The 20991-nt window shown below is 35.2% G+C and overlaps 3 protein-coding genes and 2 non-coding genes across 33 annotated transcripts in view; 1 reads left to right on the top strand and 4 right to left on the bottom strand.

The window, feature by feature from the left end:
- LOC132095410 (CLIP-associating protein 1-A-like) overlaps nt 1–4629 on the bottom strand; it is a 70391-nt gene extending 65762 nt beyond the window's left edge. For 27 of the 29 annotated variants that reach the window (XM_059500347.1, XM_059500353.1, XM_059500361.1 and 24 more), the window contains exons 1-2: nt 4375–4525; nt 2084–2663 (exon numbers count right to left, since the gene is read on the bottom strand). In XM_059500347.1, coding sequence (XP_059356330.1) covers nt 2084–2278 — 195 coding nt within the window. In that variant the 5' untranslated portion in view covers nt 2279–2663; nt 4375–4525. Of the gene's footprint in view, nt 1–2083; nt 2664–4374; nt 4526–4610 lie in introns of those variants that run through there. The other 2 variants (XM_059500348.1, XM_059500349.1) reach the window with 2 other exon arrangements.
- Nucleotides 4630–6174: 1545 nt separating this feature from the next.
- On the bottom strand, nt 6175–8786 carry LOC132094780 (MKI67 FHA domain-interacting nucleolar phosphoprotein-like). The gene is made up of 6 exons (XM_059499422.1): nt 8583–8786; nt 8176–8304; nt 7542–7650; nt 7248–7459; nt 6727–6786; nt 6175–6497 (listed from the first exon to the last, which is right to left on the bottom strand). The coding sequence occupies exons 1-6, from the start codon at nt 8694–8696 to the stop codon at nt 6321–6323; spliced, it is 801 nt and encodes a 266-aa protein (XP_059355405.1). The 5' UTR covers nt 8697–8786; the 3' UTR covers nt 6175–6320.
- On the bottom strand, nt 6566–6692 carry LOC132095688 (small nucleolar RNA ACA64). The gene has a single exon (XR_009422477.1). It is a non-coding gene; the product is annotated as a small nucleolar RNA ACA64 (small nucleolar RNA).
- LOC132095687 (small nucleolar RNA ACA64) lies at nt 7745–7870 on the bottom strand. Its single transcript, XR_009422476.1, has one exon. It is a non-coding gene; the product is annotated as a small nucleolar RNA ACA64 (small nucleolar RNA).
- A 756-nt stretch (nt 8787–9542) lies between the features above and the next one.
- Nucleotides 9543–19225, top strand: LOC132094779 (high affinity cGMP-specific 3',5'-cyclic phosphodiesterase 9A-like). Its single transcript, XM_059499421.1, has 14 exons — nt 9543–9780; nt 10705–10866; nt 10973–11024; nt 11256–11358; nt 12121–12263; nt 12442–12501; nt 12981–13158; nt 13600–13722; nt 13791–13883; nt 14264–14331; nt 14423–14525; nt 14653–14757; nt 14849–14995; nt 18755–19225. The coding sequence occupies exons 1-14, from the start codon at nt 9693–9695 to the stop codon at nt 18932–18934; spliced, it is 1605 nt and encodes a 534-aa protein (XP_059355404.1). The 5' UTR covers nt 9543–9692; the 3' UTR covers nt 18935–19225.
- Nucleotides 19226–20991: the final 1766 nt, after the last annotated feature.

Below are 20991 nucleotides of genomic sequence, written 5' to 3'. Positions count from 1 at the left end.
CTTGTAGAGTAACCGATTCGAGTCAGCATTACTTCAAAGGACAAACTGTTTTCTGAGATGGACACATCACACGTGAAGAGTCAACCTCACCCAAACCCTGCCCGAAATACTTTCCACATTACACCCAACATCAATTGCTGTCTTTGTCAAGGCTGGTGCTTGTGAATAAAATGCAGCGTGAGCGAATTCATTTGTTTTCAAGCAGTTGCAACTTGCAAGTGAGTACTTACTGACATCCAGCAAAACCTGACGTTGAACAACACTTTCCTGAAATAACCTCCTAGAATTACTAAGAAAACTATTAGGGTTGGGCAATATATATCAAACAATCATAATATATTCACAATGATTTTGCTGACAACATTACATGAGAAAACGTTGTAAATATTGCAATGATATTCATGTGCAATTTATTTGGCCATTAAGTTGCTATAACAAGTTGTACAAGCCTTCCTTGTCTCATGACTTGAAGAATAAGACAAATGTTTAATTAGTATCTCTGATTTAACATAATATATATTCTTGTATATAACATTGTTATATATATATATTATATATAAGCTAAAATTTTTCTCTAATATATACATGTGTGTTTTATATACATACACAGTACACACACATATAGTATGCAAAAACATATTTTTTTATTTTCAATGGGATTAATCGCTTTGCAGCCCTAGTACAAACAGCTATAATGAATCAATTCAAGACCAATTCAGCAATTCATTTAAATCACCACTCAAAAATGAAAGCGTGTTTAAATATATATGCAAAACAGATGCAATTTATTACTCTTGCATTGATTATTTTGAAATGGGGTTTAATTTATTTAACTTTTTTTTCCTTTTCATTTGTACTTTGAATCATTTAAATGTACTTATAGTTAATGTTTTGTTGAAATGAAGGAATGGGAAAACTAATTAAGAAAATACAGATAAATATTGAGTTACATTAAAAGACTGATAAACAGAGACAACATTTCAGATATCACCCAAACTTAATGGCTGCAATTAAATATTATCCATTCATGGAATCACACAGCAACTGGCTGAAACATGAGACTTTATGAAAGAATCACCATTCAGTTTGGTTCAAATGAGGTCGTTCATGAAAAATGGGATTCTAGTGTCGTTCAATCTAACGTTCAGATCATGTGACTGCAAAACCTTGTGCTGACCTGCAACCTCCAGCAAGAAGAATTCACATGATGTCACTGCATTAAAATGTATACAAAACACAGCAGAGCTGAGCTTCATGACGCTAACCACTTGACATAACTGCTACTCTATGTTTACAAGATGCTCAAGGAAGTGACATCAGAGATAAACAGGCTCTGAACACTGTCAAATAGTATACCACAATCAACAAAACCTACGCAGAACAAAAAATAAAATAAAAATAAATAAAACAGTCGGGCAGCTCTGACTCAGCACTGCAATGCTAGAAGTTCAAGGAGAAATATTTGAAATACAAACTCACATGGATGCATCTTAAGAGGATTTTTGGCATGATTTCCTTTAGACACTTTATCTCCATTAATTGCCAGTGTTAGCTTTGATATTCTAGGACATGAAACCAGTAATTGAGTATAAGCCATCTTCAACCCGAAAGGATGTCCTTTCTCCCATGAGGAACTATGAAGACCTTTTTGCATTAGATGTAACTACACAGAAAACTATCAATTTGTGTGTTCAACAGAAGTCAGTCAGTCATACAGGTTTGGAAGTTGGAACAACATGAGGGTGAAATTTCCATTTCTGGGTGAATGAATGCTTTAATCATCATCTAAAGACGTGGACACAAAGTGAAGTCTCTCATTGTGTCTGATCTTGAAATATGTCAACATGAAGGGCTGTAAATGTTCCAGTGACCTCAAAAGCCGGCTCTGTTTAGCTCAAGGGATCGATTCAGGCCCTCAATTCTATGCCAGACAACTGCCTGAAGGAGAAGCCCTTGCTTTATAATCCATAATACCCAATCCAATTGAAACACCACCCTGCACCCTTAACTGTCATTCAAACCTGCAGAAAATTACGGTTAAGCATCTAAATGTTTTTTTTTTTTTTTTTTAAAAGCCTCTTACCTTGAAGTTGCTGGAGTTAACCCAAGAGGTGGCGATACCGTCCACCATTTTATCCAGCGCAGTCTGGTCACTCTCCAGGTCGTGACACTTGTCAGCGTCTGTGATGTAGTCGATGAGCTCCGCACCCATCTGCAACCTGCGGGCCACATCCTTCTGTAGAACCTGGGTCAGACAGTACTCTATATTGGGCTCCATGGCCTATGATGTCCTGCCACCACCCGTGTGGCAGTGAATAGGAAAAATAAAATAAACAAAAAGGCCTTTAATGGTACAATCCAGGCAACACAAGAGCACACGCTTATTAATATCCTGTGCTGATGAACACTATGAGTGCCACAGGCTGGCAAGAAGCTGAGCAGTAGGGATGTCGACTCGGGAATGCAAACGATGCACCATATGTGACTAGACAACAGCTGATGAGGACTGCGAATTCTCCTTTTTGTTCCTTTAGGAGGCAGCCAAACCACTAGCAGTGGCAGAAGTGCTTTTGGTTGCGGTGGAGCAGCAGGAGTTGTTGTAACTAGAGCAGGAGAGAGAGGGTCCGGCGGAGCATTGCTTCATAATTCACAGGTCCTCCCTGCTTAGGATGAGAAAAGAGAAGTGTCAGCCGAGCACCACCTCTGGATATCAAATGCCAGTGCATTTTTGTCAGCTCAGGTCAGCAGCCACTTACGAGAAAAGCAGAAAAGCACTTTGATGGTGACATAACTCAAAGTCCGGCCTGCATTCTCTTAACTATTTATTTGCTGACCACACATCAGCTGCACAGCTTTGTGGGATACAGCAAGAGAAAAATTCCACTCTTATTAAAGTAGTGGTTCACCCTAAAATGAAATGAACTTGTCTCCATGTCATTTTTAACCAATTTGATGTTAAACAAAAAGGATGTTAAAAAAAAATACCATAAAAGCACCACAACAGCAGTCCTATACAACTACTAAACTACTAGACAGCAGTAATGCCATCACTAGGATACTTGCCTCCCAACTGCATTGAGACAAAAATCTGCTAAGGCATCATGGGAATAATCAGGCTGCAATCACAGTTGGTCACCGCAAAGTGTATTACTCTGATAAGCAGATTACCTGATTCCCGGACTCCAATTTTTCTGAAAGACTTCAGGAAATGAGCAAAAGATAAATTGTCTATTGATCAAAGCAAAACATTGAAAATGATGAATGTACGGGTCACTGAGGTACATTAGTGTGTGTGTACAGTGAAGTACAAAATCTAATTTAGCTTTAGCTCATCTAAACAAATGTAAACAAATCTAAAGAAATCTCATTTTTAAATCCAAAATTTTCCATGCAAATTATTATGCAGATATTATTATTATATAGAAGAAAGATGCACTGTGATCTCAGACATTTGGTTGGTCCACATACTGTATTTTTGTATTTCTGTCTTCACTGTCACAAGTGGTTTTGTTTTTGCTTAGTTTACATTACAAGTCTGTGCCTGTACTTCATGTATCTAAGCTACCCAATGGTGGGAGGAGACCTTGCCTAGTCTCCTAATTCTCCATGGATCAGAATCACAGGAGTTCATCATTTATAAACTGTGATGTCACTTTAATGTAAAACACACACACACAAATTACATGACAAATCAATGATGGCAAGCATGATATAACTGTGCGTCCCTCAAACCACACATCACAGGCCTCCAAATTCAATTACAGCTTAATTCATCTCTTTAGTGTTTGAACGGTAACATATCAATCGATTTTAAAACTGGATAACTAACGTTAGTAGATAAATTAACCCTGCTGTACACAATCTAAAACGATCATGGAGTAACCTAAATCCTCATCAGAACTGGGTGGACATCTGATTACAATTCAAAGCACAATCGCCGTGTACATGCTACAAAACTGATGTACTACATAAAGAAAATATATATATTTTAAATAGAATGTCATTTCAAGTTAATGACAGGTCCTACATGTGAATCATTGTAAATATATTTTCATTGACGCTCACGTAGTATCTGTCATTCACCCTAAATGAGATGCTTTACAACGGAGTCCAGGCTTTAAAAAACCTTATTGTATTTAATATACGTTAACAATTCAAATATCAAGCCGCTTATGTTGAAATCCTTATCAGTGTTTAATTACCAGCTGTTTTCAGATCATATATGGTTATAATTTATTTCTTTTTCATTGATCATCTAGTCGGTTATGCTAGCTATCACTAGCCGGCCGAGTAAACTGTCAAAACTCCGCGATTTACACCAAACCGGTACATGGAAACGACTAGTTTGGTTGAAATAATAGGTTATATACTCACTCTGCCGAGTCTAGCGGTAGTTTCTGTGTGAAATGACACGGGTTGTGTTTTTAAAGGTAAGCGAGGTTTGTCTCTCTAATGCTGCTCCTGTAGACACAATGATGGAGCTGGAATGCGCATGCGCTAAACACCTCTGCTCTATTACTGAATTAATGTAAAATCCGCTTACAGATTTGATACAAACATTGCGCCATTATAAACATGTTTCATTTTATGTCATTACTGCTAGTCAAAACGTCTAGATTGTACCTCTTTATTATGTATGTACAATATGCGAGTGGTTTCTCATTGTATTAAAGCACCTTTACCTTTGTAATTACCAATATTTTCGCTTATATTTTGAATGTTGTTCTAGACAGTAGCCCAATGATATGTTGTTTACACCCGCATATTAGAAATCCTCTGGTTTCCTCCTGTCTCGCTGCCACATGGTCATTTTCCTTGTGTAGCTAAAACAATAAACCTTTATGGCAGGCTATTTTAACATTGATTCCTGAAAACTAACATCTATTATTCGATTTTAATTGCTAGTAAATAAAGCAATAGCGAACAGCATCTTTTTACTTACTAAGAGCTAAGAGACACTAGTTACTAGAAATTTCCCAAATATGTATTTAAATTGTACTTGGTAAACATTTATATTTTTTATTTAATTTTAACTTTGCCGAAATCAAACATATAATTGGCAAATTACAAAATAATTGAAACTACTGAGATTCCATATACACCACATGCATAATTATTAGGGACATTGATATTCAGATTTTTTTTATTTTCCAAGAACATTTTACCAATTCCAAACCACAGAAATCTTACAAACTACTAATTTTGTATTTAATCATTTATAAGTGCTATATAATCGTCCATGAAGGCTTAACGTGAAAAGCTTATATTCAGGTTTGCAGAATTATTAGGCATGTTTTCTTTTACTGATAAAATGAGCCAAAAAAAAAAGGTTTAACTCAGACTGAGATGTCAAAATTTATTAAATCCAAATAAGAAACATTCAAAATAATGCAATACAGGGATTGATCCATTATTATTCTGTCTCCTATCCTGAAAAGTCTGTCTATATATACACATGTAATCAACATTTGAAGTGGATCAAAACCTTTCAAAGTTGTTCTAATACAAAAAAACCTTGATCTACTTCAAATGTTAACTACTGTATATACACACGATAGTGATTTCTAACAGAATAGTGACTAGTCGCAAAATATAAGTTTTTCAGACTATTTAAGTAAATGCAAATCGGTTTAAACAAGTGAGAACATAATGAAACTGATTTTTTTATATTAAAGTCTCTCTTAAAGCAATTCAAATATGTGCTAGAAACACATATTATGTTAAGGAACACATGTTAAAATGGCTTGCCATATTAAACTCACGGCGATTGACAACGACTCCTGGCTCCATCTAGTGGTTATTCTGATAAATGCATTTCCATTCCATTTTCCATTCCAACACCCCTCAACTTACATGGTAGTCAGTGACAATTTAAAAAAAATATATATATATATATATATTTTACACAAATTTGCTTTAAAGAGAAATAAAGAAATATATTTTATCCCCTTTTGTGGGTTAAGCACATGTTTTACCAATCTGTCTGAAGATAGATAGTACTGGATAGAATACATAACACCAAAATAATGTGTCAGAAATACAATGACATCGATCCTACCATTTAATCTTCAAATGAACACAGTCACTACACAGTCAATCGGATCTCTGGGAGACCACATTGTACCCCACAAAGTTAATCGGTACATCTGCATGAAACACACACCTCACAACAGATGCCTGATTATCAGGGTAATGTTTATGATCCTCTTCTTCAGCCACAGGAAGGACTGATCTAATCACATACAAATGGCTCAAACAGTGAGTCCAGTGTCCCATCTAAAACAGGGATTGAAGTCTTTTTTAGTCATTAAATTCTCCTTTTAAGTCGTATGCTCCTCTTCATCTTCATCAGTCTCCTCCTCGCTATCTTCCACATCCTCGCTGTTTTCTGGAACGGATTTGGCTTTGATGATTATTTCATCATCGACATCATCGTCCTCAACTCTGATCGACTTCCTCCTCTCCAAAACTGATGGTGTGCACACTGGTGTGACATCCTACATGCAAATAAAGTCTTTTAAACACTAGTAGAATAAAACTACATATCCTAGTCATTTTCTCTGGTAAATGTTGGCACATGGGTTTCATTGTGAGTCACAGTGACTGACAATAAGCTTAAAATGTACCAGTTTCTGTCGGCACAGTTATCTTACTTCAGTCAATGGGTACAACTGAGGTAATTTTCAGTCTGTGCCAAGCAAGATACACCACCCCTGTTAATCTTACCTCACTGCATACTGAAACATCGGCTTCAGATTGGGCTTTCTTGGCAGGAATCTGAGCTGCCTGAAGAAAAAAAAGACAACATGGTCAAACTAAAATACAACAAAAAGCATTTTAAAGGAATAGTTCACACAAGAATTTACATCGGAGTTTGCTTCTTTGGAACAGATTCAGAGAAGTTTAGCATTAAAGAACTTGTTCACCCTGGGTTTCACTAGAGGACTAATGGAATATGGAATAATGGTCAAAATATGAGATCAAACGCCTTAATGAGGATTCACAAACATGCAGTTTTTTTAATTCACTGAGATTAAGTGATGGACTTGAGCAATGTGAATTATTGTTTTTATCAATTGTTTGGACTCGTTCTGATGGTAGCCATTCTCTGCAGAGGATCCATTGGTGAGCAAGTGATAAAACGCCAAATTTCTCCAAATGTGAGGGTTAAATTTTTAGCAAATATTCATTTTAGTGTAATCGATTTCTTTAAATGTTCTGAATAAAAATTACAACATACTACTTACAAATCCTGGGAAATCATAGTCAATGCCCTTTGCTGCCAGTCTCTTGCGTAGCTTAGACTCTTTGCTTAAAAGCTTTGCACCAAGTTTGTTCAGATCTTCTTCCGCATGCTGTTTGTTATAACGAACAACTGCAGGCTGCGTCGGCTTCTTGAAGACAGACATGGAACCTACAAATAGCTTTTCATGGACCTTCTCAGGTGGCATCACATGACCTATAAAGGAAAATCACAGTAATGTTTAGACAACATATTAAGTAAGAAAATATACACACAAAATCTTTTACACTCAACTCACACTTTATGAGCCGTTCTCCAATAAGGTAGTTGTTCATGGTCTCCGCCACAATCTTAGCCACCTCATCACACTCAAACTCCACAAATCCATAGCCTTTGCTCCTTCCAGTCTGTCAAAGATGAGAGTTTAATAATATGTGCATCATTAATACTTGCACAATATTTAAAGCAAGGTATTATGAACTAGTATGATTCTCGTGTTTACAGTGTTGGCACATTGGTTTTATTGCACAACAACATAGAGTTGGCGATAAGCAAAACGTACCTTATTGTTGTCTGCACAATTATCTTATCCAAGGCAACAAATGCCAAAGATAATTTTCAGATTGTGCCATTATGATGTTATGTTAAACATATGTACACACAAGCAAACATCCCTTTGGAAGCCATCCCAATGGGATCAAATATGTTTTATTTAAGATTTTTCTTAAAATCAAACAGGGCCTTCTTTAGTTAACTGAAGTTATTAGAACTCTCAAATTAGTTTCAAACAATTATAGAAATTCCATCAGAATTGCTTTAGAATTTGTATTGAGCAAGTTCACTAATAGTTTTGATATATAATTTATGAATTGTGTTTTAAATACAATGATCTAACCCAACTGACTGTATACTACAAGAAGGTCATAACTTACCTTTTTACTCCTGGAAACTCTTAATCGGGTGACTTTGCCAAACTGTTGAAAGTAACATTTTAATTGAGGTTCAAACAATCCTCGAGGCAGATGGCCAACATAAAGCACCCCAGGAGAAAGCGACTGAACCTGAGGGAATGGAATTAAAATTGTATCAATATTACATTCTGTAAAAAATAAAAACAAAGTCGACTAACGTTAAACAGAAAAACATCAAACAAAACTGAAGAACGTGCAAGCTTTGTAGAACAAATTAGTGTCGCATAAGGAGGTTCCTTCTATTCAAATAACCTAATTTTGTCTATTAAAGATAAGAAAAGAAATGTCAAATGTAACTTAAATCATTTTTCAACGTGAAGATAAACGATGGCTGGGCTGAACTCGAGCCACGTGGTGAGCCGTCATACCGTTTTAGGACGATTTTTTACTTGCTGAACCTTCTTCTGAAACTCTGCTTCCTCCTTTGGATTCAGCGCCAGTAGGTTTTTCGCCGGCTTCTCTGATGATTTGCCTTCTGTCATTATTAAATATAAGATTGCTAAAATACATGTATCGTTACGTCTCGGACCTAGTGTCGTGCTATCGCTCCTAAAACCACGTTGTGATTCGTTTAGGAAGCAGCTAAGGTTTCTTCTTCTTCTTCTTTTCGTTTTATGGCAGATTGCAACCATGACTATAAAGGTGCATACCGCCACCTACTGTATAGGAGTATGTAACATGAGAAAATATTATCATGACTATGTCATCAATCAAAAAAAAAAAAGAAAAAAAATTAATATACTACCTAAATCCTATTATATATTCCTATATTTTTCAAATATTGTACAACTGCTTTCTGTGCATCCTTTACCCCATCTCCTGTTGTGCCTAACAAACCTTCAATCAGCTAAGGTTTCAGAAGACAGTTCACAATAAAAACCAAATACAAAATAAAAGTCCACGATATTTACCTTTATAAAAAAATACTCATACTCTCATTTTTCTTATGATATATGTTGATAGCATATGTTGCTATTTTATAGTTATGTTTTAATTAATTAATATTTTTTCATCTACTTAAATTAAAATACTACTACTACTACTACTACTACTACTACTACTACTAAAACTTTATTGTTTAGTTAACTTTTGCATGACTGGCAATGTGTTTTTACTGTGCATGTTCACGCTAGTTTAGTTCATCGTTTTACTAACTGCAAAAAAAAAAACGGATTTAAAACTTTATTAACATATTTATATATAATATATTATTAATATATTTTTTGTAATTTAATTAAAAATACATTTAATAAAAACTAAATCAGGTGCAAAATTAATAACTTTTAAGACAAATTCAAGGGAATATTAGCTTGTATCCATATAGACAGACAGAGCAGGGTTGAGGATGAAGGGGGTGTACCCCAGGCGGTTTGAAAACGGTGCGGGGTTTTGAATGAATGATAGGTTGAATCCCTGATGTAAAATTGGACACACACGTCGATCAGCAAAAGTGAGAGTGCAGCAGATTATCACCTGACATGGCAACTAAAATCATTTATTTTACCGTGAATGGAAGACCAGAACAAGCTGAGTTTCCCACCGACTGTCCTGCACAAGATGTTAAAGGTAAGGGTTGTCTCAAATTATATATTTCTTCTAGTCTATCTAGAATTGTATACTATTTTTTTTTATATCAAATGTATATATTTTATTTATATATATATATATATATATATATATATATATATATATATATATATATATATATATATATATATATATATATATATATATATAATGTCAAGTTGTTGATGTGCACACAGAAATATAACACAGAGATGAGATAAATGTTGAACTGCTGAACCAATAATAATAATAAATAGATTAAAATAATCATAACTTTAATTCAATATATAACATTTTCAGGTAAAAAGGGGTTTGTAAAAGCACTCTTTAATTCGTGTATCAACATCAAATAGAATTTCTTCTATGAAAAGGGTTTTTTGTAATGACCAAATTGGTTCTCTGCCCTCATTAGCCTTTGTTCTGCAGAAAACAAGCTTGAGGACTGTCCTCATTCTCAAGGGCACTGACAGCAGCCAGGCTTCTTTAATCAGGTCCTCTCCATTACAGCGAGCCCGTATGAAGAGCTTTTCTGTTGACCTGGATTGCTAATACAACATAACAGATGATCTCAGTTTTTTAATCTTTATTTTTGATATAGGACTCCATTTCTCTAGGGCCACTAATTAACTTTAGATCTTCCATACTGACTCAATGTACATGGGTGAATGAGTAGTCACAGATTGTGAGTCAGAAACAAATAAACCGTCATACTTCAGTAAGACAGATTGAGTCACAGGTTGTGCTGACAGTCAGTCTTCAAGTGCCAAGCAGTAGACTTAAGAAACATATGGCATTTTCAGCATTAATCACCATATTAAAGTGCATTAATTTCCATGTACCTGAGTTATGAAGAAATGTGATGATGAAGTATATCTGCAACATTAACATTAATGAGAAATGTTTGTGTATGTGTTTGCATCATAGATCTTTTCCGATCTGCAGCTGAGGCTGGACCTCATGACATCTTAAAACTCTATAATACTAACGGCAGTATTATTAATATTTCCCCACAACTGGCTCCAAATAGTCCACACTCCTGCTATAAACTGGAAGTGGTTGCTGCAGACTGTAACAGTGAGCTGTTAGGTATTCTCCACCTTAGCACTATTATATTGATAAAGTTATGAATAAACATAAATGTGATAAATCTAACCCATGACCATTTGGATCATGTTAAACTCTTATCTTTTAGGTTCAGATCCAGCTGTTGCTCTGGGATTTGACCTCTCTTCTATGGAGAAAAGGTAAGGTCGGGACACTTTCTGTTTGGCAAACAAAATCAGAATTTTCATTTTGGTGATATTTACTGTTATAGCCATAATAATAGTATGCATGCTTAAAACGTCCTACTACCTTACATAAATAAGAAATCATAGTTGTCTGTGATGGTAGCACAAGAAGAGTCATGGCCAACAGAAATCTAGCACAAAATTGCATTTGAAATGTGCCACAAACTCTGGCTCTTATTTAAACAGGTTACAGAGCCTGGAGAAAAGAATTCTAACTGAAGCAGTGGAGACACCTGCCATTGTGTATGAGATGAAGAGACAGGTGGAGTCATTCAGAGAGAAACTGGAAGTATGAACGCTGAACTACTGCGTTTGAGGTTTTCCATCTGCACTTGAATGGATTTCATATATAGCTAAATATTTTCACTATTTTTAACATGGTAATATTAAAAAATCTTAATATTGTTAATATTATTCATAAAAATGCATTCAGTTGATCAAAAGTAACAGCAAAGACATTTATAACGTTAAAAATTAAATATATATTTCCATAAAATGCTGTTGATTGACCTTTTTTTTTTCAAAGAATTATGAAAAAAATTTTTTTTTTTTTTACAAAAATATTAAACAGCAAAATGTGTTTTCAGCATTGACAATAAGAACCATTATTAATAATTGAGCACCATTGATTCTTTATAATAACTGAGCACCAAATCAGCATTTTAGAATGATTTCTGGAGGATCATGTGACACTAATGATGCTACAATTTTAGCTTTGACCTCACAGGAATAGATGACATTTTAAAATATCTTAAAATAGAAAGTAGTCCTTTTACATCAGAATTTTGCAATATTACTGTTTTTACTGCATTTTTGTTCAAATAAATTCAGCCTTCTTCAAAAAAATATTTAAAAATCTTAATTTTTTCAAACGTTTTGTTGGCAGTGTTTATATGTAATATTTATTTTGTGTGTTTTGTATTTCTTTATTTTCTTATTGTTTTTTTCCCTTTGAAATTAATGACTTTACTATCTCTATCAGTAAACATAAGGAACGTTTACCGAGTACATGCATATTTCTAGTTCTATAGCATGATGTCTTTCTCTTTAGAGTGTTGAGCACCTGAGCTGGTTGGGGTTGTTTAAAGACATGTCAGAAGGCACCCACAAGCCCTCCCCTTTCTACCATAAAAGAACCTTGCGCAAAACCCGAGAAGAGTGTGAGCACGTCAGGGAAAAGTTCCTGCAAATGAGGTGACGTTCCCAAAATGCATTATTTAAAATATAATGTGTAAATTAAATTAAATTAAATTAAATTAAATTAAATTAAATTAAATTAAATTAAATTAAATTAAATTAAATTAAATTAAATTAAATTAAATTAAATTAAATTAAATTAAATTAAATAATTGCTTCTGATAAATTTTTCTAGTTCTCTGGAGGTTTCTGAAGAGGTGAGACAGTATCTTAAAACACCAACCTTTGATAACTGGTAAGTTTTTTACAAAACAAAGCATGCTAACAGAAAAGCACATACACTTTTTTTCCCTTATGTTTCATATAAATATTTAACCCGGATATGACTTGGTTTTTTTTTTTTTTCTAAATAAATGGAGAAAAAGGAGTCTTCACAGTAGCTGCAGTCACATCAAAGTCCTGCACCTGTCATACATGAATAGGAAATTGTTAGTGAAGCACAGCACAGCACTTCTAAATTAAGCATAAAGAACATGGCGGAGATCAGGCCTTTCATCTGCCCGAAGGGTCTCATGTTAATCATTCAGTGGTCCTGCTTGAAGTTTACAAATCAAAAGCACTTCTTGTGAGCAAAGGACTGGAGCTCCATGTTCATTAATGAAATAGTCTGCCAAGTGGACTTGTTGAAACCAGGCTTCAGCTTCAGGTTAATACAACATGATATGATTCCGTCTAATGGGTTAACAGGAATAGAAAGATGTTGTGCTGTTGTAGGCAATGGGAGGATGCTGAGATCATGGTGCTGCTCCAGGTGATGTACACAGATCTGGACTTCATCTCTACCTTTAACATTGAGCTGGATGTGCTGCAGCAGTTCCTTTATGAAGTGTACCGACGCTACAATAACATCCCCTTCCACAACTTCAAGCACTGCTTCTGCGTCACTCAGATGGTAAGAGCGCGTGTAATCAGCCTCAGGATTTCTTCCAATCACTCTAATTATCCACTTCTCTATCTGCTTGATTAATAGATGTCATGCCCCAGACAGCCATCATTTGCTGCCAAAACGTTAATTGTAATTTTACTGGAATCAGTTGTCTGTTTTCCTTAATTGTCCCATTAAGTCTCTCTAGCCACATGGTCCTCGTTGTAGTTTACCAAAGCCATAAAAAGAGAAATTATTGTTTATGTGTTTATGGTTTCGAAGGTCAGTCATCTGTCCATCCATCCAACCTTGTTGGCCAGTTAAGACAAATGTATATATATATATATATATATATATATATATATATATATATACACACACACACACACACAAATTTTAGGGTTTTTAATCATCTGGCCCAACAGAAAAAGTCCTGGTTATTAATATCTGGGTCCATCTATTTGTCAGATGTATGGATTAATATGGCTAACAGACCTCAGAAGCAAGATTGACAGTATTGACCTCCTCATCATGCTAACCTCAGCCATCTGTCACGATCTAGATCACACCGGCTACAACAATGCATACCAGGTGAGATAGCTGCTGTCTCAAGCTTTTCAGTACACTGCATAAACCGATGGAAATATCTCCTGTTTCAGATTAATGCACGCACTGAGCTCGCCTTGAGGTACAATGACATCTCCCCACTGGAAAATCACCACTGCGCTGTAGCTTTTGAAATCCTGGAAAAGGTAAAAACGCTGGCTCTAGATAAAAATCACAATAGTAAGCTTTACATTTTGAATGTTTTAAAAAATCTCTTTAAAAATCTCCTTGACGTACAATGATAAAGAATGTTCAGCATTTATGTGACTTTCCATTTTTTTTATTGTAAAATATATACTTGTATGCATATGCATATGCATATGTAACGCATTATATATGTCACTGACAATTATTTGCATGCTGTTTAAGATTGGTCTTTTCTTTCTTTAAAATAAACACCCAACATTGGAATAGTTGTACTAGCATATTATTCATACCACTTTTGTACTTTGCTATGCAGTGTGTATGTATAGTATGCATGCACATATTCTATATGCATGAAAAACCAACGTTAATTATTTTTCAGAGTGAAAGCAACATTTTCCGAAACTTGCCGACAGAGCAGTACAAAAGAATAAGAGAGGGCATAATTAAGTATATTATTAACTTTTCTATAATCTTCACAAGCATATGTATATCAAACCAAGATTTTAGGTAAAAACCGAGCAACTTCTCATCACTGTAGGTGTATTCTTGCTACTGATATGACCAGACATACTGAGATCCTCAACAAGTTTAAAGCCATTCTCCCTGTGTTCGACTTCAGCAACAAAGATCACAGAGATGTGGTAAGAGCAGTGATATTCATAAATATAAATACTTAGCAAACCTATATTATCTATACATTAAAGTTCAGCTTTTAGGGCTGTTCTTGGTGACAGTCCCCTTGAAGGCACTTCCTGTCTTCTGTAACAGTTGATGATGATCATGATTAAAGTAAGTGACATCTCCAATGAGGCCAGACCCATGGACGTGGCAGAACCGTGGCTGGACTGTCTGCTGCAGGAGTTCTTTAATCAGGTACATATTGTTCACTTTTTATAATATATGTTGGGAGCAGTGCAATACAATTTTCATTTTAAAGATCTTTCATTTTAAAATCTTCATCTAGAGTGACATGGAGAAGTTGGAGGGTCTTCCTGTCACTCCATTCATGGATCGAGACAAAGTGACCAAACCGTCTTCTCAAACTGGATTTATCCGCTTTGTTCTCTTTCCTCTCTTCATTGAACTGGCCAATCTTTTCCCCTGTCTGGAGGTGAGAACGTTCCTGTCAATTCTGACACTTTAATAAGACACCATACACTTTAATAAGTTAGGAGTACTAAAACAATTTGAGATAATCAGTTACATCAAAAAAATGTAAGGCAAGGCAGCTCAGGCAAAACCAAGTTTTATCATGCATTGATCAGTTTTGAGATTTTGGGCTATTATGTCTTACAGATTAGTGGGAATTGTTTATTTAATTACACTTTATACAGTTGCATCACAAAACATATCTTTAAGGTCATTTTCTCAAAATTAGCCAGTAATTTCCACTTCACCCACATGGAAAGAACCTATATGTGGATTTATGCGCATATATGAAACCTATATGCAGTGTATATGCACATATATGCTACATATATGCACATATATGATAATAAATATGCTGCATATATGCGCATATATGCTTCAAATATGCGCATATATGCTGCATTTATGCGTATATATATACTGCATATATGCCGTATATATATACTGCATATATGCTGCATATATGCGTATATATGCCACATATAGGCAAAATTGAGGTGCATATATGTGCATATACAGGAAATATAGGTCTCCTGTATTGCTTCTTCATATCCACATATAAGCCCTATACATACAAGATATGTCTTCTATATAGCTAATGGCAGGATCTGGTCATTTTGTAGCTCATATCAAATTTTTGACTGTCATACATGATGCCTAGCTCATATTTTCTATTATCAAGGCAAAAACTAAGAATTAACGAAAAAAAAAATGCAAGAACTTATGTACAACCCGAATTCCGGAAAAGTTGGGACGTTTTTTAAATTTTAATAAAATGAAAACGAAAGGAATTTCAAATCACATGAGCCAATATTTTATTCACAATAGAACATAGATAACATAGCAAATGTTTAAACTGAGAAATTTTACACTTTTATCCACTTAATTAGCTCATTTAAAATTTAATGCCTGCTACAGGTCTCAAAAAAGTTGGCACGGGGGCAACAAATGGCTAAAAAAGCAAGCAGTTTTGAAAAGATTCAGCTGGGAGAACATCTAGTGATTAATTAAGTTAATTGATATCAGGTCTGTAACATGATTAGCTATAAAAGCTTTGTCTTAGAGAAGCAGAGTCTCTCAGAAGTAAAGATGGGCAGAGGCTCTCCAATCTGTGAAAGACTGCGTAAAAAAATTGTGGAAAACTTTAAAAACAATGTTCCTCAACGTCAAATTGCAAAGGCTTTGCAAATCTCATCATCTACAGTGCATAACATCATCAAAAGATTCAGAGAAACTGGAGAAATCTCTGTGCGTAAGGGACAAGGCCGGAGACCTTTATTGGATGCCCGTGGTCTTCGGGCTCTCAGACGACAATGCATCACTCATCGGCATGATTGTGTCAATGACATTACTAAATGGGCCCAGGAATACTTTCAGAAACCACTGTCGGTAAACACAATCCGCCGTGCCATCAGCAGATGTATATAATATAAATATATCCACTCTGGGACCCGGTATCAAAACATCGGTTTCACTCTTCCAAAACGCCAGATCCGTGTGGACGAAAATGCCTATCCGCTAAAAAATGTGTGCGCCAAAAAAAAAAAGAGAAAAAAAAATCTCGGACATCCTATCAAACATCATTGGATAGTGTAAGGAGGAAGAGGAGGAGGAGGAGGATGAGCCGCGTCATGACCATAGAAACATGGACGTAGTGTCCGTCACGTCACCCGTAGACTCCTGAAGTGTGTTTTTGAAGCCTAAAGTGTGTAGAGCGGGCCGTGGCCATCTTGGCAGCGCGTCACCGCGCGACTCTCCTGGACAATCAAAAATGGGCAAAAAGGCGGGAGCTAGTTGCTGTAGCCACACCCACCTAGCGCGACGGCAGTGTCAGCAGCGGCAATCCACCCGTCACTCAAGTGGCTACGCCCTTAATTATGCAGAACTTTAAGTCTTAATATAATTTAAACGGATGAGTTTTAAAAAATTCACCCCCCTCACAGTTGTCATGAAGGGCAAAATTAGCTATTTAGACCAAAATAATTTTTTGAACCAGGCTGTAAACATGTTTTTTCCTGCTGTAAAGTTGGGCATTTTAACTTGGGGAGTCTATGGCCACGTTCACACTGCAGGCTGAAACGACCCAATTCCGATTTTTTCCCCCCTATGCGACCTGTATCTGATCTTTTCATGACAGTCTGAACGACACAGATCCGATCTTTTCAAATGCGACCCAGGCCACTTGGATATGTGGTCCTGAATCTGATACGTATCGGATCTTTTGAAATGCGACCTCCGTCTGAACGGCCAGGCCACATGTATCCGACCCGTACGTCATTGATACGCTACAAACGTCATAATTCTGTGTTGAAGTAGGCGGGAACGAGAAGATAAACTGATGAATTCTGTATTAGTGAAGCCACTCACATCAGTATCCCACCACTCCTGGCTGCGACTCCGCACCCACACGTTTCTCTGTACCGACGTTGCAAACACTGCTCCACAAAACGCCATGGCCAAAAACCTTGCTCTCCTTCTTCTTTTTAATTTTCTTCTTAAAATGAGAAGATTGTAATTGTGCTGGCTCCGTTGGGAAGATAACTTTAATATTGCAAAAAGAGCTCCGCTGTTGACTACACTGTTGTTGACATCCATGTTTAACGTTAGCTACTTCCGCAAACAACGAGTGACGTCGTTGAGCGTTGAGTACTCTTCTGCGCATGCGGGTCACTTCTGGGTCATTTCATGTTCACACAAGAGATCACAAAAGGTCGCATTTAATTGGAAATGTGAACGACCTTGCAAAAAAATCGAATTTTTTCAAATAATCGGAATTGAGCATTAAGCCTTGCAGTGTGAACGTAGCCTATGGGACTGACTCCCTTTTGCAGCCAGCCTCAAGCGGCCAGTCGATGAATTGCAGTTTTAGTCACTTCCTTATTGGCCTCACGAGAGAGAGCAGGAGGTTGGCGCTCGGTCATGACAGACCTTCAAAGAATAATAAAGATAATTTTTTTTTTTCTGTTCAGTTTTTTGTCTTATTTTTGTTCTTGTACTATTTGTTCTTGTAAATACATAATGTACATTTCTATATTTTGGACTTTTATTTATGTTGCCCAGCAGTTTTTTTGTCTTATTTTTGTTCTTGTACTATATTTTTTGTTTTGTTCTATTTGATTGATCTTGAGTAAATAAATAATGTACATTTCTACATTTTGGACTTTTATTTGTTGCCTAGCAGCTATGGATTTTAATTTTACTATTATAGGTGAACATATAGGGGCATATATACGTGCACATATGTACCTATATAGGTATATGTATGCACATATATATGTGTACATATATGTGTAAATATATGTGTGCATATATGTACATATAATATAGGAAAACGGCCAATTTGATATATGTCACATATATTAAAAACCTGTATCAAAACCTATATTGAAACATATATGTTTATATAGGTTTTTTCCATGTGGGCAGTAGTACATACATACACCAAACTTGCCAGATTTATTATATATTTTGATGGTTTTTACACTCAGGTTTTTAAAAGATTTTAATTAAGATTTTGTTTATTTTCTACACAAGCACCTAACTTGAAATACTGAGTTATCTCATGCGATTTGATTTGTTGAGATCTGTCATGCTGTCTGTTAGAAACACTTGAAATAATAAATGATATAATGTATCTTCCCATTGATTTTTCTAGTTTCAGAGGCTGAGATTAGTGACATTTAAAGATAATCATTTCTAACTCTTACTTCTAACCTTATAGCAACACATCATTGACCCGGTGCGGAAAGCCCTGGATTATTACACCGAGATGGAGAAAGCTCTGGAGAGGGAGAAACAGAACCGGGCCCAGATTGACAAGGTGGTCAAGCCCAGCACCTCAAAAGAGCCAGAAGCTCATCCAGAACCTGGTGGGACGACGAAACCAGTCACCCTGTACTAATCTAACCTCACAATGTTTATATGTGCATTCTATAATCATAATCAATCTGAGTTGACGTTCACCAGCTAAATGTACTGTGTATATATATTCAAAAGTGGGTTGAATAGATTTACTAACTATACACAAAGTGGTAATACTTATATTTAGCCCTTTTCTAATTATAATATATTTTTCATTACAGATTTAGCATAATAGCTGAATAAAAAGTTCAGTTGAAAAGTGTAACATGAGTATCAGAATATGTTGTATGTCACACGTTTGCTTTGATGACAGCATCTGGAATAAAACTTATTAATGAAGGTACTAAAATCAAAGTGTCTGTTGACATGCTTTTTTAATTTTGTTAATCATTGTTATCATGATTGCAGTGAACATGCACAGTTTTCCCAGCAGATGGCGCTACTAGAAGCTACAATTTCATAGGCGTGAGAGAAATGGAACTGTACCGTTAAATCACAGTTTAAAAAATTTAACGGTACAATTTTACGGTTTATTTTTTACAGTTTAAAAAATAAAGTGATTCTCATTGCTATGTACATTAGAGTATTATTATTATAGTATAATATTTATAATTGTTTTAAATATTGATTGAAATAGGCATGGTGTCATTGATTCTACTGTGCATCTGAAAATGTGCTATTAAAGAATTGAGGGTCAAAGACATAAATCATCACAGCACTCTTTTTACATTAAAATTTATTTTACAAAAGAAAACTTACTTAATCTTACACATCTATTTCCCAGAACCATATAGTGTCTCTTTAATCTGACGATGCAAATGGAATAATATGCATGCAGTTTTGTATTTCTCTCAAATACCGTCCTGCACAAGTAATACCCACAATTCCATTTGAACTCCATTTGAAGCCATTAAGTTGCAGAGGCAGGTAAAGCATTAGCATGCAGCACTGTACACATTTGCATAGTAAATGGCTATCACTTATTTTGGATTATTTTTTCATCGTCCTTTACCAACATGCCATTGCATGAAACAAAACTTTGACTGAGGGAAAAAAATAAAAATGTTATTCTCAGAAATGAAGGGAAATTGTTTTATAGGGGCAGTGGATATAGGAAGTAGGCTACATTGTTTCACAAAATGAATGAATTCTGATCAGTTGTTGACCATTTACCACACACAGAATGCCATTTAAAACTACATATAGGATGAAAATGCTTAACACACTTTTAAATAAATTAAATCCACAGAGCTCTCAAAAGAGGCATAGAAAGAATCCTTCTGTTTGCTAAAGTTGAAAAAAAAAAATCGAACATGTACCTTATTATAAAGTTAAGGCATAAATTTACTGGCAGGGAATGTATTGACTGAATCTGAAATTAATAAAAATACTAATAACAACAGCAATGTTGGTCCTGAGTGTTGGCTACAATAACTGAGACCAAAAGTGACCAAAGGACCTTAAGGTTATGGGAAAATACACCAAAATTTGTACTTCTTTACACATAAAGTTATGTACTTGTAGGGGAGAAACTATATATATAACTATATATATATATATATATATATATATATATATATATATATATATATATATATATATATATATATATATATATATATATATATATATATATATATTAACTATCAGTTAATTTGAGGATATCCACAAATAGGAGGTTTCATAAGGAGACCAAATAATGAAATAATGTCTAGATTAACTGATTAACTTCTAAAATAATAATAAATAATAATATAATATGAATACTATTTCAGAACAATACTGTCAACTGGTTCCCAATTAGCTCTTTATACATTTATAATGTGAATCCTCATATTCTATATGATTCAGAGAATGTTAAACAAGACAAATGAATAGTATGCTCAAAGTAGTTTATAGTTTATGAAATATTGCACACAGACAATGGAGTGGGCAGGAGAAATGGGGGTGGCAGTGATCAGAGAATAAGGACACTTTACCCAAACTCCATTAACTTCTACTGGCCCCTCAACTGCAGCAAGAAACGTTTCAAAAACGTTTACTGAATGCTTTCTAATGCTACATACTGTATACACTGAAAATAGCCTACGGACAGAC

Source organism: Carassius carassius, chromosome 19, assembly GCF_963082965.1.
Source record: "Carassius carassius chromosome 19, fCarCar2.1, whole genome shotgun sequence".
Lineage (NCBI taxonomy): Eukaryota > Metazoa > Chordata > Actinopteri > Cypriniformes > Cyprinidae > Carassius > Carassius carassius.
The sequence above is the reverse complement of the archived record's forward strand: the minus strand, read 5'-3'. Positions and strand labels throughout refer to the sequence as shown.

Coding starts and splice junctions, on each gene's coding strand:
- LOC132094780 (XM_059499422.1), bottom strand. CDS start 8,696: ATGACAGAAGGCAAATCATCAGAGAAGCCGGCGAAAAACCTACTGGCG. Junction 8,305..8,582: donor TAAAAAATCGTCCTAAAACG/GTATGACGGCTC, acceptor CCATTCCCTCAG/GTTCAGTCGCTTTCTCCTGG. Junction 6,498..6,726: donor ATGTTTCAGTATGCAGTGAG/GTAAGATTAACA, acceptor ATTTGCATGTAG/GATGTCACACCAGTGTGCAC.
- LOC132094779 (XM_059499421.1), top strand. CDS start 9,693: ATGGCAACTAAAATCATTTATTTTACCGTGAATGGAAGACCAGAACAA. Junction 9,781..10,704: donor TCCTGCACAAGATGTTAAAG/GTAAGGGTTGTC, acceptor TTTGCATCATAG/ATCTTTTCCGATCTGCAGCT. Junction 12,502..12,980: donor ACACCAACCTTTGATAACTG/GTAAGTTTTTTA, acceptor GTGCTGTTGTAG/GCAATGGGAGGATGCTGAGA.